At 41.4% G+C, this 15,994-nt stretch overlaps 1 protein-coding gene across 1 annotated transcript in view; it reads right to left on the reverse strand.

The window, feature by feature from the left end:
- Positions 1–15,994, reverse strand: part of tmem255b (transmembrane protein 255B) — a 59,931-nt gene that overhangs the window by 4,452 nt on the left and 39,485 nt on the right. Inside the window, exons 5-7 of the mRNA XM_003218752.4 lie at positions 9,218–9,298; positions 5,862–5,947; positions 3,858–4,017 (exon numbers count right to left, since the gene is read on the reverse strand). Coding sequence (XP_003218800.2) covers positions 3,858–4,017; positions 5,862–5,947; positions 9,218–9,298 — 327 coding nt within the window. The remainder of the gene's footprint in view (positions 1–3,857; positions 4,018–5,861; positions 5,948–9,217; positions 9,299–15,994) is intronic.

Here is a 15,994-nt window from a genome sequence, read left to right on the forward strand (position 1 = left end):
AACTATCAAGGATGATAAACAGTGCAGTCCAATAACATCTGGAGGGCTGCAACCTGGCCATTCAAGACAGTGAGCACATTAGGTCCACCTGCATATTTTTTATACAGTTCAAGCAGTCTAAGGAAACTGCATTTCTATGAAAAGGATATGGGTGGTACAAAAATCCCAGAATGTACAGCCATGCAAATACTAATGCATCTGTAGAACCTCAATACACTGTTTATTTTATGGTAGTTATGCGTGAAAGAAATTGCTGACCAGTGCATAAATGTTCTCTCTTTTTTTACTCTGTTTTTTGCTGAGCTTTGCCAATATAATAACAAGGTAATATATCAAATTCAGAACTCTTGCAAAAATCAAGAATTGGATGTCGTCTGAACAGAAGCATGGGTGATTTACTGCTTTAAAGGTTTTTTATATTGTCTAACTATTATGATTCTACCTCACTGTCTCCTTCTATGCCAGCAAAAGTACCATCCTTCAGAAGCTCTTTTTCCAGCTTTTCAAATAATGTGGCCATAATTATAAATCCAGTGGCAAATAGTGGAACCATCATTTTCCAGTCATAGCCACAGGTTCTTCTAGCCTGAGATGTCTCACTTGAAATTCAGTCTTACAATTCTGCCAGGAGGCATTTTAAAGAACTTGAGGACTCTGCTTGCTTCTCTTCTTCTTGCTTTCCTACATTCTTGGATGCTTTGCCTTGTACTGTATGATGTGTTCTTATAGTCTGAACCTCCAGCATATTGCTTTTGCAATGAAATACCAGTAAATCAACAACAGACCAGATTCCAGGATATATAAATAATATTAAGAAATTTTCTTCATTGTATTGCCTTGACAATATTGTTTATTTTCTTGTTTACTGATGCTATACAGTGTATTTTTTCATCTCAGGAAATATGTTACTCTATGGTTTCACTTTTGCTTTAGAAATTCAGAAAAGATAACAATAAATACAATAATAAACTTTATTTGTATCCCGCTCTCTCTCTCCCAAAAGGGACTCAGGGTAGCTAAAGGGACTCAGGGCGTTTAGAACCCAGAATCCTGAAAAACCATTCTCTTAACATGCATTTATATGCATTTAATTAAGTAGCAGAAGTGCTAAAAAAAAACCTGGTGGATGAATTGTAAAAAAAACCAGGAAAATGGCAGAAGAGCCCAGTGCTCATGGGGGATACCTGATATGCATTGTGGGTACAATATGCATTGGGGACTACAGTGCATTGGTCCTGATTTCAGTTCCATTCCTCCTCTGTCCCTTTGCCAGCTCTGCTGAATAGTTACATTACAGCAATCCTCTATCGGATATAGGCATTGTGCACCTACGTAATTCTGTTTCCCACATAACCAAGTCCAATTATGAGAATGAATCCCAGCCAATGTATATAAGCTTTTGAGTGATTTTGACATGTGTTTAGTAGAATTGAAATGAACTTACTTTAGAAAATGAGAGCTAGCACAAAACTGCTGCCATACTTTGTTTTGTTGTTTTTTATTTTGCTCAATATAAGAATCTAAACAAAGATTTTCAGCAACATGGAAGGAACTGTGATGCAAGCCTTGTGTCAAAATGGATTCCAATTTTCCTCTTTATATCCTGAACAGCAAGAAAACAACCTAAGGTATGTGCTGTAGCAGGCTGCAACTATTCCACGTTAATATCATAAGCAGGAATTGGCTGCTACGTTAGGTGAACCTATTGCCCACAAAGATCTCAGAATTCAAATGCAGGAACACACCCTTGAAACTGTGAAAATGAATGCCTGCTCAAATTGCCTCTCTCTGCCTAACAAGCCTTGATAGAAATATTCTTCTGTTCTATCTTTATCAGTGTGTAATATGCCTCGGGGCCTAAGCAAACATAAGTTAAAAACATAGTTAGCACATTAAAACATCATATTACATAAAACAGTTTAAACATATCACCAGCAGTTTAAAGCCTGAGTAACAATAGTTACTAGGAATTCAGAGGGTCTGGGTTTGTGCAAGGAACTCTGGGTAGGGCTTGCTTGATGGAATCAAGCAGTTATAAATATGGTGGAGAACCATGTCAGTAATAATACTAATGCCTATAGGACAGGGACTGTGATAAAGTGCCGTAGTTAAGGTGAGGTATTGATTGAGCTGAGTATCGGATACAAACAGAATATTTATGTCCTCTGGGGTCTCAGCAGATGATGCCATTAGTCTGCACCCAGCTGTAGGAACATCACCTGATGCTTCTATTTCCCACACTCTCCACCAGCAATTGAGTGGTCATAAGTATGGGAAGCTTTCACAGCATGATATCAAGTCCTAGGGGGCAGAAGACAATACCAATTTTTGCAACAATAAAAAATATGGAAAGGCAATATGGACTTGTGCTTGTGTATGTCATAAACATGTTAAGGGCAGCTATTTCAGGAGACGTTTCTGGAACCATGTGCAGCTGGATTGCTTTATTTCAGCTTCCCTTTAATTGTCTACTTTCATCTTTGTTTTTGTATCTTCTAGATGTATAATATATACTTTAAATATCAAATCAAGATACAAACAAGGTTTCCTCTTTCTTCTGAACATTCTATCTCACATGTTTATACATGTTTATACATGGGTTAAAATCTTCCCAGTGACTTCAGCTGGTACAATCAGGGATTATGCCAATGTAAGTATAATTTGGACATATGAGAAAGGAGACATCTAATACTTCTAGCTTTCCCTAGGCTATGCAGTGGAAGCCAGATTGTTCCAGGAACAGCTGTATCCCTCATTGACCCAACCAGCCACTGACTGTCCATGGGATAGCACTGGGAGACCTCTGTGGTGACATATCCTCCTTTCCTGGAACTCCTGTTTCTTTCCATCTCAGACCTCTGGCCTCTACCCTCTACCAGTGTGAAATAGCATGTTGAGATGCAGAAAAACAAAATTTCAAACTGAATTATCAGTCAGGCTACTTCTTAAGAACCAGCTATATGTACATGCAGCTTAAGTGGGTTAATGAATGAATAGGCAGCTGGGCAGGTCACATTTGGGAATAAGCAAAAGAACCAGTCAGGGATAAGTGATGGTCACAGCTTGTGTGAAATAGCTTTTACAAACTCAAAAACTAAAGATACTAAACTAAAGATTCTTTCAAGCTGAGCCGTACCTCTTTCCCAATGCATCTAAATCAGGCATGGGCAAACTTCGGCCCTCCGGGTGGTTTATACTTCAACTCCCACAATTCCTAAAAGCTGGCAGGTTTGTTCTTAAAGTGAATTCGTATGTACATTTTTAAGGGTAACTCCAGCCAAACAGGGATGAGTTGGCACACCTGTGGTGTTTGCTTTCCTGTCTGTGCCCCTGTTTAGAAGATTCCACCTCACTATCCCTGTGATAATTGGATTTTTAAAAATTTGGCTTGTTGTGAAAACAAGGATTGGTGCTAAAGCTTGAGTGGAGACCCCTTTCCCCCATGGTAACTCTTTCAGGAGTGAATTTCCCTTCTGAGGGGTAGATTTCTTTCACTTCCTGTTGTCTCAGACCTGTTCTTAACTGTAAGTCGGATGTTTGGGAACTGCCTGTATTGTGTTTGTTAAGAGTCCTCATGTTTAAGCGTTTTCCTGTGGTAATTGATGAAAAAGTAATGTGCATGGAAGAACCTGTAAATAGGCAGAATTAATGATAACTTGCTGCTCCTTGATTTCCCACCTTATAGATAGTTCGGGTGTCACTCACAGCATCTTAGATTAGAACCCAATGGATTGCAGACGGATACAGGCTTTGAGTATCCCTGGTCTTGAGAGCCCAATATGACTTGGAATGAAAACACTTTCATGTGTTTGAAAAATCCCTTCAGTATGAAATGCCACAAGGGCTGCAAGACTTACCACATCTTTAAACGCCCCAAGTATGGCTGCTGTGACTATGCCAAGAAACAATCCAATGATGTTCAAGACAGTAGAAGACCAGAGCAGACGATACAAGTGAACCACATCCTGACAGCTATTCACACCAAGGAACTCATAGTAGCTGGTTGCATGTTCAGAGCTGGTGAGATGAAGGGATTGGCATCAGCAGCAAATGTATATGCTATTCCAACTGACGTAAAGACCAAAGCCCTCCCTCCTCCTGAAGCCAAATGCCTGCCCAATGCCTTGCAGTGAGCGGACAGGATCGGAAAAGCATCTAGCTATTTCATGTAGCCAGATGCGAAATGATTACAACTGTGCTAAGACCTCAAGAGGACCCCAGCAGACCTCAGTGCTGAAGTAATCATCTGTATCTATAAAGACATAGCCAAATGTTTCTTTGATCCTCCAACTGGTCTACAAAAGGCACAGAAAGGCCATGTGAGGCTGTATGCTAAGTCCAGAGAGAGGTACTGTATATATCTCAATATAGTATTTGTCTGTATGCAGAACTACCATGGCATAATGAACCATACAGGTTCAGAGTCAATACGCGCAACACAGTTTAGGTATAATGGTTGGTGGAGTTTCAACTCCTCTGTTCCAGCATTCTGGAGTCTGCTATTTACTGCTGATCAGAGAGAATGAGCTAGAATTTCAAAATCAGAATATAGCATTCTCTTTGATATTTAATGTATAAATAACTAATGTATCCTTGCCTGTTATCCCACACAACACCACCTTAACGACCATCAGCCACATCTGGCAATTGGGATACAAGGAGGAGGATGCTTGCATCATCACTCCAGTGAGGAAGATGGCAACAAAAAAACTGTTTGCAGCTCCTCTTGCTGGTGAGAGAGAGCTAAAAATGACTCCTTTCCCCCTGATTCACAGACACCCTTCACCTGGTGCAGCTGCTAGCTGTTAAGGTGGGCTAAAATATATTTATGTAGATTTACAATAAGAATTAATACAGAGATGTTATGAATCCGTAACTCTAGGATAGACATCCATAACTGTAATGTAGAATGTCAGCCAATTTTTTTTTTGTTGTACAAAACTATAACAGCTTAAGCAGTAACCCAAATAAGCAACGACAAATGTGTGCACAAAATCCGGGTTGAATGTGAAGCCAAGAGCTTACTGGAAAGTTAAAGTGATCAATTTTTCGATGACAACAAAATTCACAATGCTACTTTTCATCTGGCTTTCCCACCCCACGCCTTGTTTTTTGATCTGTTACAGAACATGACATTTCTGGTACTGGAGCTGGCATGCGCATCTGTGGGGGAGGATGTTTTTGAATGAAAGCATGCAGAGCAAGCAAAAAGAATAATGAAATCAATGCTTGTAGTTGCCATTAAAAACATACCATGTGAATTGCAATAGAAAGGGCCAAACTGATGTATTAGATTGGCTCACCACCACTGGATTTGTATTGGAGAGCCAGCTAATACTATTGGGAAGTCTTGTTCTTGATCCCAGTTTATGGAGAACATTATAAATACTTGCTTGGGAGGTGAATATGCACTGTGGATATAACTGCTGGAAGAATACTTTCCCTGGCAATAGCCTCCTTTGCAAGGCTTTGGGTTTGCCACATTCCTGGGATTACATTAGACTGTTTTCCTTTAGTGGGAAAAGAAGCTAATCTTAGAGGCTGACCATTTCAGTAAAAAAGATTCGTACTCCCCACTCTTTCCCAGTTCTGATCTTTTTTTCCCCTTTCACTGTTAATGCATTTTTATGATGCATTTTTTAAAAACTCACTTTTTGTTTCACAGTTTTCAAGGGAAAATTTTGCTTTTCTAGTGCGTCTACCTGGATCAGTGTTAAAAGTCACCATATTATGGCTCTCACCACTGAAAAAGCAGGTCCACTGAAAAATACTTCGAATTGCACCCTATTTATTTCGCTGGTGGAGACAAACTCATAAGCTGAAAGGAACCTCCCAACCAACAGTTCTTCATAGATGCTTACTTTTCACAGTTGTACAAATCACAACAGTAGCATGTGTTGCTCTTCACTTTCAGCAGACACTTGCTGTTTAAGGTGTAACATGTCACCTGAAGGAAAAGGAAATACCAAGAGGGCTTTATTCTGGCTAGTAGATATTTTGGACACTAGTTCATGTGCAAAACTCTATAATCATATGTATTTTGCTCTGGATTAACAGTAGCTATCTTGTGGCCCTTAAGATTAAATAACTGGGAGGGGGATTTCTACCATATTGTGGGGGGGAGGTCTCATGCCCTGTCCTGGATAAAAAAATTTTTTTTTTTGCATTTTTTCCCCACAAAATAAATTTGGCACTAAAATATATTCTAGGGATATACGGGGTGAGACTTAGGCCACTTCTAAACCACCATATAAAATCGAGATTATCTGCTTTGAACTAGTGTAGACTCATATAATCCAGTTTAAAGCAGATAACGTGGCAAAGGGCTAAATATTCCAGAAAGCCCCAAAATATGGTAAAATGTCCCCATTTTCCTTAGAGGCTAATGGATGGCACAAAATGGCGATTTTGTGAGAGAGGGCACAACAAGGGGGGGGGGGTCCCTCGTAAGCATCCATTACATGTTGTCCTACACTGTCCCAAAAACTATATGAGGGAAAGCACAAAAATCCTATAGGCACTGCTTCTCTCTCAGGCCTATAAACAGGGTTGTTCTTATTTGCACATACTTTTCTCATTAAAGGGCTTGCAACATCTGATCAATTATATCGGTTGCCTTGCAATCTTTTAATACAATTCATGCAACTATATATCATCCATGCTTTAAAAACAGTGCATACATACATGTTGGTCAGGATAACCATGGAAAAGTAGTTTGCCTATAGTAAGAGGCTTTGTCCTTTGTATTTTAATTCAGCTAGGCAGCAGAATAGTATGATTAATCAATTGCTTTACATTTTTTCTGCATGGTTAGTAGTTCTATATGCATGCATATAGGTTTTTTTTTTGGCAAAAGTAATGGAACAAAATAAACCCATTTACAGGAAAACTCCACCAACTCTTGTTCAGTTACTATGGAAAATGTGTGTTCAGTAAATGGGGTAAAACAGAAATGAACAAACTCACTTTTTAGTTTCTCTTTCTTTTACAGGAAAAGGAAAAGGTAAGCAAGGAAAAATGCTTGGAAATAGGATCAAGTGCAGTTTAGTCAGGAATTCAGGATTTTTTTTAAAAAAAAAAAAACCCAAAGCAAGAGTATTTTCATCACTCATTTAAAGCAGTTTGGGCACGGGAAAATAACTAGTTGCCCTTCCAGACAGGCCCAAAATGCAGGACCTGTCTTGGGTAAACTCAAATTAATCTGAAGTAAACTGGGATTTCCCTACTCCCCCTCCCTCCAATGTGTTATTTGACGCACAAGGAGCTTTCAACAGAGAGGCCTGAGCATGCAGCCAAGTCCCTCAGTTAGGTTTTGGGGGTAAACCTCAGGTTGATCCGGAAGGGAGTGGGTTTGGGATGGGGTGGGGACTAAATCCCAAGAGAAACTGAAATATAATATCCCAGTTCCTCCTAGGATTCAGGCATGTCTAAAGGACCCTAAGATAATAGATGAAGTTCAGCACAAGCTTGTATGACTCAGTGTAACACTGTAGTTCTGCATGTAAGGGAAACCTCCAAATTTATGACACTAACTGGATACCATCCATTCAAACAACCAAGACATCCCTAAGGAATGGAAACTAAAGTGTATGACAAAGTATATCATTTATAGTACTAATACTACTTAGATCTCTAGTGTTATAAGGTCATTCTTTCTTTGTACTGAAATAGCAGCACATAAGAGCCAGTGCGGCATAGTGTTTTGAGTGTTGGACTACACCTCTGGAGACCAGGGTTCTATTCCGTACATGGTCATGAAAATCCATTGGGTTTTCACACTCTTTGCTTCAAGAATACCCTGGCATGGGTTGATGGCTGCCATAAGTTGGAAATAACTTGAAGGAACACAATTGGCAGAACTTATACAACATTGGTAGGGATGGAATGTGGCGGTGGCACAGGGGTCCCATGGCATCCATAAAACCCTCCATACCAGTGCTATTTTCCAGATGCTGTTTCTCAATTATGAAAATTTCAGCAATGACATATGTCTGGCATTCTGGAAGATATGTCCTTTCAGTTTCAATTCTGTTTTTATTTTCTTTATTTCCTTTTTTTCTGGTCCTGCACTCACCATTCTAGAATTTACAGATGCTATACCTTTGAAATAGGTCTTTCCATTGGGTACTACAGCGAAGAAAATCAATTTTGTCTTTCAATAAAGTATGAAGGAAAGCTGAGTGAAAAAAAATTAAAACGCTACATCAAGAAATAACACCTAAATTCAGAAACTAGAATAACTTACAAAAAATGAGCAAGTTTGGATGTGTGACATCTAAGAAACTAAACACTGAAGACATGCTGGATTTAAAGGCTTAATTCCAGAGGAAGGAAGTATGGCTTAGAACAGATTAGTTTGACACAGAGTCATTCCGCACTGCCCTAAATCCTGGGAGGAACTTGGTTATTTTAACCCAGTTCTTCCCAGGATTTTGTTCCCACACCCAACCCAGACCCTGGGCTTTCCCTCAGAGGGTGAGTAGATGCCCCCTGGGTCAACCAGCCCTCTGTAGAGATCTCCTGATGCACAAAAATGACGCATCAGGAGGTGGGGGGAGCCTCTCTGGAGGGGTCTGTGCTGCCCATAGGTGCAGAATAGGAGCCCATAGGTCCAGAATAATATGCACAAGTAAAATCAGTATTAGACAATAGCCAGGGATTGGGAAAGGTAGGGGCAATGACTATAAAGCAGAAACAGGCAAAAACAGGATATGGGTTAGGAACCAGGAAAAGCATACAATAAAAGGAACACAAATGTTTCTTCAGTATGAGATTTCAATCAGAACTCCCTTTGCACATGACGACTCCTGATCTTGGCTCCAGAACAACAACAAGAGTCTGAATACAAAATACAGACATTCTTGGACTATGTCAATTCATTACAATTGAGAGTTGTGGTTGGAACAGGGAAGGGGAGAGCAAAGTAAACCAGAATTAACAAGTACATATGACAATGTGCTACTCAGTAAAAACATTCTCATTAAAAATAATTTCATCTAATTCCAAGGACTATTGCACAACAAAAATGGAATGGGAATCATTTTGATTCCAAAGCAAATATGCCTGCTACAAATAAAATATCTAGACTGTGTGTGTGCTTTAGGTTTGGAACAAGACTCTCCCAGGGACACAGCAGGGAAGCATGTCTGCTACTGGTCACCTTGTAAAGAGCCTTCCCATTCATCAACTGCAGACTGAGTAAATAACATGATTTTACCTCTGTCTGGTAGACATCATATAGGAATCCTACTCCGCTTGAGTAATACTGGCATCTCTTATTATATAAAGGTCTAGGCTCCTGCAAGATGAAGAAGAGAAATGACAATTACAACAATTTCAAAGCTTTACTAATGCTGCAACAAGACTGTAGGCAGGGGCGGTTCAACCAGTAGGCAAACTACGCGGTTGCTGAAGGCGCCATCCTCTGGGGGGGCACCACTGAAGCACCGGGGCCTGGAGCACCAAGGGAGGATTGTGAGGGTGCCTCCTCACATCCCGGTTCAGTGCCGAGGCCTGGCCCTCAGAGCTCTGCTCAGAGTGCTCAGCCTCAGCCTGGAAGGGAAGGGGGAGGAGCGGACTGAATGATGGGCAGCTTCTCCACCCCCTTCCCTTCTCTTCCCGGCTGAGTGCTCTGAGCCAAGTGGCGATGGCCAAGCCTCTGCGCTGAACCGGGATGCGGGGGAGGGGGGGTGCGCAGGAGGCCCAGGCAGGGACAGCCATCCCAGTTCAGCACCAAGGCCTGACCATCGCCGCTGGGCTCAGAGCGCTCCTCTGGGAAGGGAAAGGAGGGGGCAGAGCCCCTGAATGACAGGCAGCCAGGGGCTGCCAGTCATTCAGGCAGCTCCACCTCCTTTTCCCTTCCCTTCCCGGCAGAGCGCTCTGAGCTCAGTGGTGATGGCCAGGCCTTGGCGTGGAACCGGGATGGCTGTCCCTGCCTGGGCCAGCTGCGCATTCCACCTGCAACCCGGTTCAGCACCGAGGCCGGGCCTTGGAGGTTGGCTCAGAGTGCTCAGCCTCAGCCTGGAAGGAAAGGGGGAGAAACAGCCTGAATGACGGACAGCACCCGGCTGTCCGTCATTCAGGCGGCTCCGCCCCCTTCCCTTCTCTTCCTGGCTGAGTGCTTTGAGCTAAGTGGCGACTGGATGGCCCACGATGTGTCTTCCAACACTGTGATTCTTGAAATGCTCCAAAGCAGACCTTAAGAATTAAAATAGCAACCAATTTAGAATATGCAGATAAAAACTGGAAGATATACTATATTGATAACATTTATCATTATTTGGATATTATTATTATTTGGATGTTCTTAATTATTATTGGGAAATTATTATCAGTAGTATGTTATTAGTATTACTGATAATAATTTCCCTCTGAGCCAACCTCCAAGGCCCGGCCTCGGTGCTGAACCGGGTTGCGGGTGGAATGCGCAGCTGGCCCAGGCAGGGACAGCCATCCCGGTTCCACGCCAAGGCCTGGCCATCACCACTGAGCTCAGAGCGCTCTGCCGGGAAGGGAAGGGAAAAGGAGGTGGAGCTGCCTGAATGACTGGCAGCCCCTGGCTGCCTGTCATTCAGGGGCTCCGCCCCTCCTTTCCCTTCCCAGAGGAGCGCTCTGAGCCCAGTGGCAATGGTCAGGCCTTGGTGCTGAACTGGGATGGCTGTCCCTGCCTGGGCCTCCTGCGCACCCCCCCTCCCCCGCATCCCGGTTCAGCGCAGAGGCTTGGCCATCGCCACTTGGCTCAGAGCACTCAGCCGGGAAGAGAAGGGAAGGGGGTGGAGAAGCTGCCCATCATTCAGTCCGCTCCTCCCCCTTCCCTTCCAGGCTTCCTGTTTCTCCTCTAAAAATGCTCCAAAGCAGACCATAAGCATTAAAATAGTGTTCTTCCACACAGCCATATAACTCAGAATATCAAGGCAGAATAACCCACAATATCTGCTTTGAACTGGGTTATCTGAGTCCACACTGCCCTATATCCCAGTTCAATGTTTGGTGCTAAATTCGCAAATATAGTGATTCCTACATAACATTACCATGTATTGAACTGCTTTTTCTGTTGATTTGTTGTAAAACATGATGTTTTGGTGCTTAATTTGTAAAATCATAATGTAATTTGATGTTTAATAGGCTTTTCCTTAATCCCTCCTTATTATCCAACATTTTTGCTTATCCAACGCTTTTATTTTTCAATGATTGGTTTGGGGGGGGAGGGGCACCCAAATTCTGTTTGCTTACACTTGAAAATTACCTAGGACTGTAGACCTAATTTCATATTTCCCCTCCATACATACACACACTCACCAAGCTTACTGCCAATGTTTCAGAGTTATAAAGTCCATTTAGCTAATTAGACAACCATGAAATGCCATATGTTTCCTTTCTAGCATACATTTCTTGGCTTGGAAGTAAGTTAGCGCTGGTTATGTGTCGCAAGAAGGATTATGTGGAAAAATAAAGAACTATGGCTGGATCCAGAAAACCTTCTGTGAACAATAAGAGCGGCACTCATGGAAAGTGTGTCTGCCAATTTAGCGAGTAGCATGTGCGGAGTATATCTGTTGCAATTAAAAACAACTTAACAATTATCCAGCACCTATATTATATATATTTTACCATTTGATGCTGTAGTCAAATGGATGAAATCTAAAAGCTATGGAATGTTTCCTAAGTCTACAAAGTACTTTTTGGAAAGCTTTATTTTGATAACACAATGAATACCGTATTCCAATGTGTATGCCTCAGAAGAGTTCTTATATTGTGCCATCAATGTGTTTTTAAATGCATTGCTTCACTTACACGCATACACAATTGTTGGTCCCTAATAGAAGGCTAAGACTCTTCTTTATTGTTTACTGTTGGGTGCCTCAAGTCACTGGCAACTCTAAAGAAAACCTTTTACTGGGTCTTCTTACATTCCCAAATATTGACTGTTATGTAGACAAATCAACATTTGTATTATTGAATTGTACAGTATAATAGAAGTTGATCTGTTGTACGTAGTGCCGTGGCCCCTCTGGGACTATAACCTAAGGAAACTGAGTCATGGTATTCAATCAATCCAGTGATCCACATTGTTCTGTGGCTTTCAGCAAGAATCAACATAGTAAATACTATCAACAGATAACATACAATAATTGCAGCAGGTTTTGTCATATTTGCTCTGGTCTCTTAGGCTTCTACGCTGTCATATAAAATCCAGATTATTTGTTTTGAACTGGATTATATGGCAGTGTAAACTCATATAATCCAGTTCAATGCCATTCAAGATGCATTATATAAATCTACACTGACCATTATAATGCAGTTCAAAATGCATGATTTTTTTTTCATGTCAGGAGCAACTTGAGAAACTTCAAATCATTTCTGGTGTGAGAGAATTGGCCGTCCGCAAGGATGTTGCCCAGGGGATGCCCGGATATTTTGATGTTTTTAACCATCCTTGTGAGAGGCTTCATTCATGTCCCCACATGGAGCTGGAGCTGATAAAGGGAGCTCATCCTTGCTCTCCCCGGGTTGGATTCGAACCGGCAACCTTCATGTTAGCAACCTAAACTTCAAGTCATCGGTCCTGCCAGCACAAAGGTTTAACCCAATGCGCCACCAGGGGCTCCAACCGCATGATATGGCAGTGTAGATGGGGCCCAACTCTGACATATGCACACACATTTTTTGTACCATGATATTCTCAAGAAACAGATGCCCTTGGAAATTGAAGAACGCTGCTCAGAGCTGTTACTTTTTATTACTGCCCCATTTCAGCAGAGGCCCCACTTACATTGACCATATAATCCAGTTTTAGAATGCAGATTATCTGCTTTAAACCAGATTATATGTCTACACTGCCATATATAGCAGTTCAAAGCAGATAATCTGCAGGACAGGATTATATGGCAACGTAGATGGGGCCTAAGAGGAAGTGATGAGGCAGATGGCATGTTGGTATTGCTGCCTCTGAAGCTTCAACAGTCTCAGCCATTCCAGATGAGACATGGGCAGGAAGACACAGATGAGCCTGAAAAAGAGCTTGCGTGTTTGCAAAAGAGGATCCTAGTTGTGGGACTGTTCAAACAGCCTCACACACTTTCATAGGGCCTGGTTAAAGGTATTGTTGTGCCTGGTGGAGAGCATGGTCTGGGAACCTATCTTCAGCTTGGAAGCAACTTCAATTCAGACCGATCGCATGACACTTCAGAACACAAATGAATGGTCAACTTCTCATCTCTAAAGACTTGGATGTCTTCTTCATTAAGTATAATGGAAAAAACAACTCACAACTATAACAAGTTTGGCAGAACTAGATGAAATTTGCAAAGTAGTTCTTTTTGAGGGGATAAAGTCTGCCAAATATTAGATTCTACTGGTTTTTTATTTAACCTGAGGAAAAATCTGAAAAGGAAGAAAAAAATTCTTAATACTGTCCAGTTAAGGTTCTGCACCAGATTTGGTTGTCCTGGATGCTGTGTTTTGGGAAGGGAAATCTGGATTTTATATGGCAGAGTATAGAAGGGGCCTAGGATGAAATGAAGGAGATGGGAACTCGGGCAATCCACTGAATTTGGTGGCTATATTTTACTTTCCTGTTTCAAGATTTTCTGATTCATTAATCGGAATGAAGACTGCCATCAAGAAATCAAAAGGAGACTAGGACTTGGAAGGGCAGCTATGAAGGAACTAGACAAGATTGTGAAGTGTCAAGATAAATAATTGAAGAGGAAAGTTAGGATTATCCATCCTTTATTTCTATGTATAGTTGTGAAATTTGGACAGGAAGAAAATCAATGCATTTGAAATGTACTAGAGAAGAATTCTGCTGATGCTGTGTACTGCTTAAAAAAAGAGAGACAAATCAATGGGTCCTAGAGCAAATAAAGCCTGAACTCTCCCTAAAAAACAGGATGCCTAAACTGAGAATTGTACTTTGGACATATCATGTAATATAATCATGCAATGTAATGTAATGTTATTTCACACACATACTGCATATGATGCTATGGTACTATAGACTAAAAGCCAAAAATAAAGACGTTATTAAATACTGAATGCCCACTGTGACTTTTTAACTACTCTGTATATATAGTATTTTAAATTGTTAATTAATGCATTTCCAGTGTTAGAAAGAGTGTGTCTGCCCTCTAGAGGGAGCCAGATGTATGTGTGTGTGTGTGTGTGTGTGTGTGTATATATATACACACACACACACACACACACACACACATACATACATACATACATACATACATACAGTGTAAGGCAAGGCACCAGTTACATAGAGGCAACTGGGACGTTTCTAGTTAAACAAAATATTCAAGCCCATATTTAAGAGGCAATTAATGCTAGGAAAAATTCTATGTAGCAAGTGGGTTGCAAGAATGATAAAACAGGAAAATAATGGCTGTTGAAGGAGGACAACTTGGCTTCACCAGTCGTTTGTACTGATATTTCACAGTACACTCCTAAGCATATCTATACAGGCCTTTTCTACACTGCCATATAAAATCCAGTTTATCTTATTTGAACTGCATTATATGGCAGTGTAGAAGGCCTGTATAGATATGCTTAAGAGTGCAACTCTGACATATGCGCATACATTTTTTGTACCATGATATTCTCAAGAAACAGATGCCCTTGGAAATTGGAGAACGCTGCTCAGAGCTGTTACATTTTACTACTACCCCATTTCAGCAAAGGCCCCCTCTACATCGACCATATAATCCAGTTTCAGTATGCAGATTATCTGATTTAAACTGGATTATATGTCTTCACTGCCATATAATGCAGTTCAAAGCAGATAATCTGCAGGACAGGATTATATGGCAATGTAGATGCGGCCTGGGGCCCCTGGTGGCATGGTGTGTTAAAGTGCTGAGCTGCTGAACATGCGGACCAAAAGGTCCCAGGTTCAAATCCCAGAATGAGCGCCTGCTGTTAGCCCCAGCTCCTGCCAACCTAGCAGTTTAAAAACATGCAAATGTGAGTAGATCAATAGGTACCGCTCTGGCGGGAAGGTAACGGCACTCCATGCAGTCATGCCGGCCACATGACCTTGGAGGTGTCTATGGACAACGCTGGCTCTTCAGCTTAGAAATGGAGCTGAGCACCAACCCCCAGAGTCGGACATGACTGGACATAACATCAGGGGAAACCTTTACCTTTCCCTCTAGATGGGGCCTAAAAGGAAGTGAAGAGGCAGATGGCATGTTGGTATTGCTGCCTCTGAAGCTTCAACGGCCTCAGCCATTCCAGATGAGACATGGGCAGGAAGACACAGATGGGCCTGAAAAAGAGTTTGTGTAGACTCATATAATCCAGTTTAAAGCAGATAATGTGTATTATCTGGTTTGATCATCTGGATTTTATGGCATTGTAGAAGGAGCCTCAGAAGTCAAGTTTTATTTCCTTCAAGGAGACATGTCTTCCCCAGCCCATCTACACTGCCATATAAATCCAGATTATCTTCATACCCTAGATTATCTGGCAGTGTAGACTCATGTAATTCAGTTCAATGCAGATAATGTGGATTATCTGCTTATCAGATCAATTAATCAATTTAAATAATCCAAATTATATTCTTTGAACAAGATTATATGAGTCTACACTGCCATATAATCCAGTTCAAAACAGATAATCTGGATTTTATATGGCAATCTAGAAGGGGCCTACAATGTAGAGTCTCCGTGGTTGTTTCCTATAAGGTTGGACCTACACTGCCCTATATCCCAGGATCTGATCCTGGATTATCTAGTTACAGATTATCTGGCAATGTAGATTCATATAATCCAGTTCAAAGCAGATAATCTGGAATCAGATTTTGGGGTATAGGACAGTGTAGATATAGCCTAGGATGCATCTACACCAGGGGTCCTCAAACTTGTAAAGCAGAGGGCTGGTCCACAATCGTTCAGACTGTTGAGGGGCCGAATTATCATTTGAATTTTTTTTTAACAAATTCCTATGCACACTGCATATGTCTTATTTGCAGTGCAAAACAACAACAACA

This window comes from Anolis carolinensis, chromosome 3, assembly GCF_035594765.1.
Source record: "Anolis carolinensis isolate JA03-04 chromosome 3, rAnoCar3.1.pri, whole genome shotgun sequence".
NCBI classification, from domain to species: domain Eukaryota; kingdom Metazoa; phylum Chordata; class Lepidosauria; order Squamata; family Dactyloidae; genus Anolis; species Anolis carolinensis.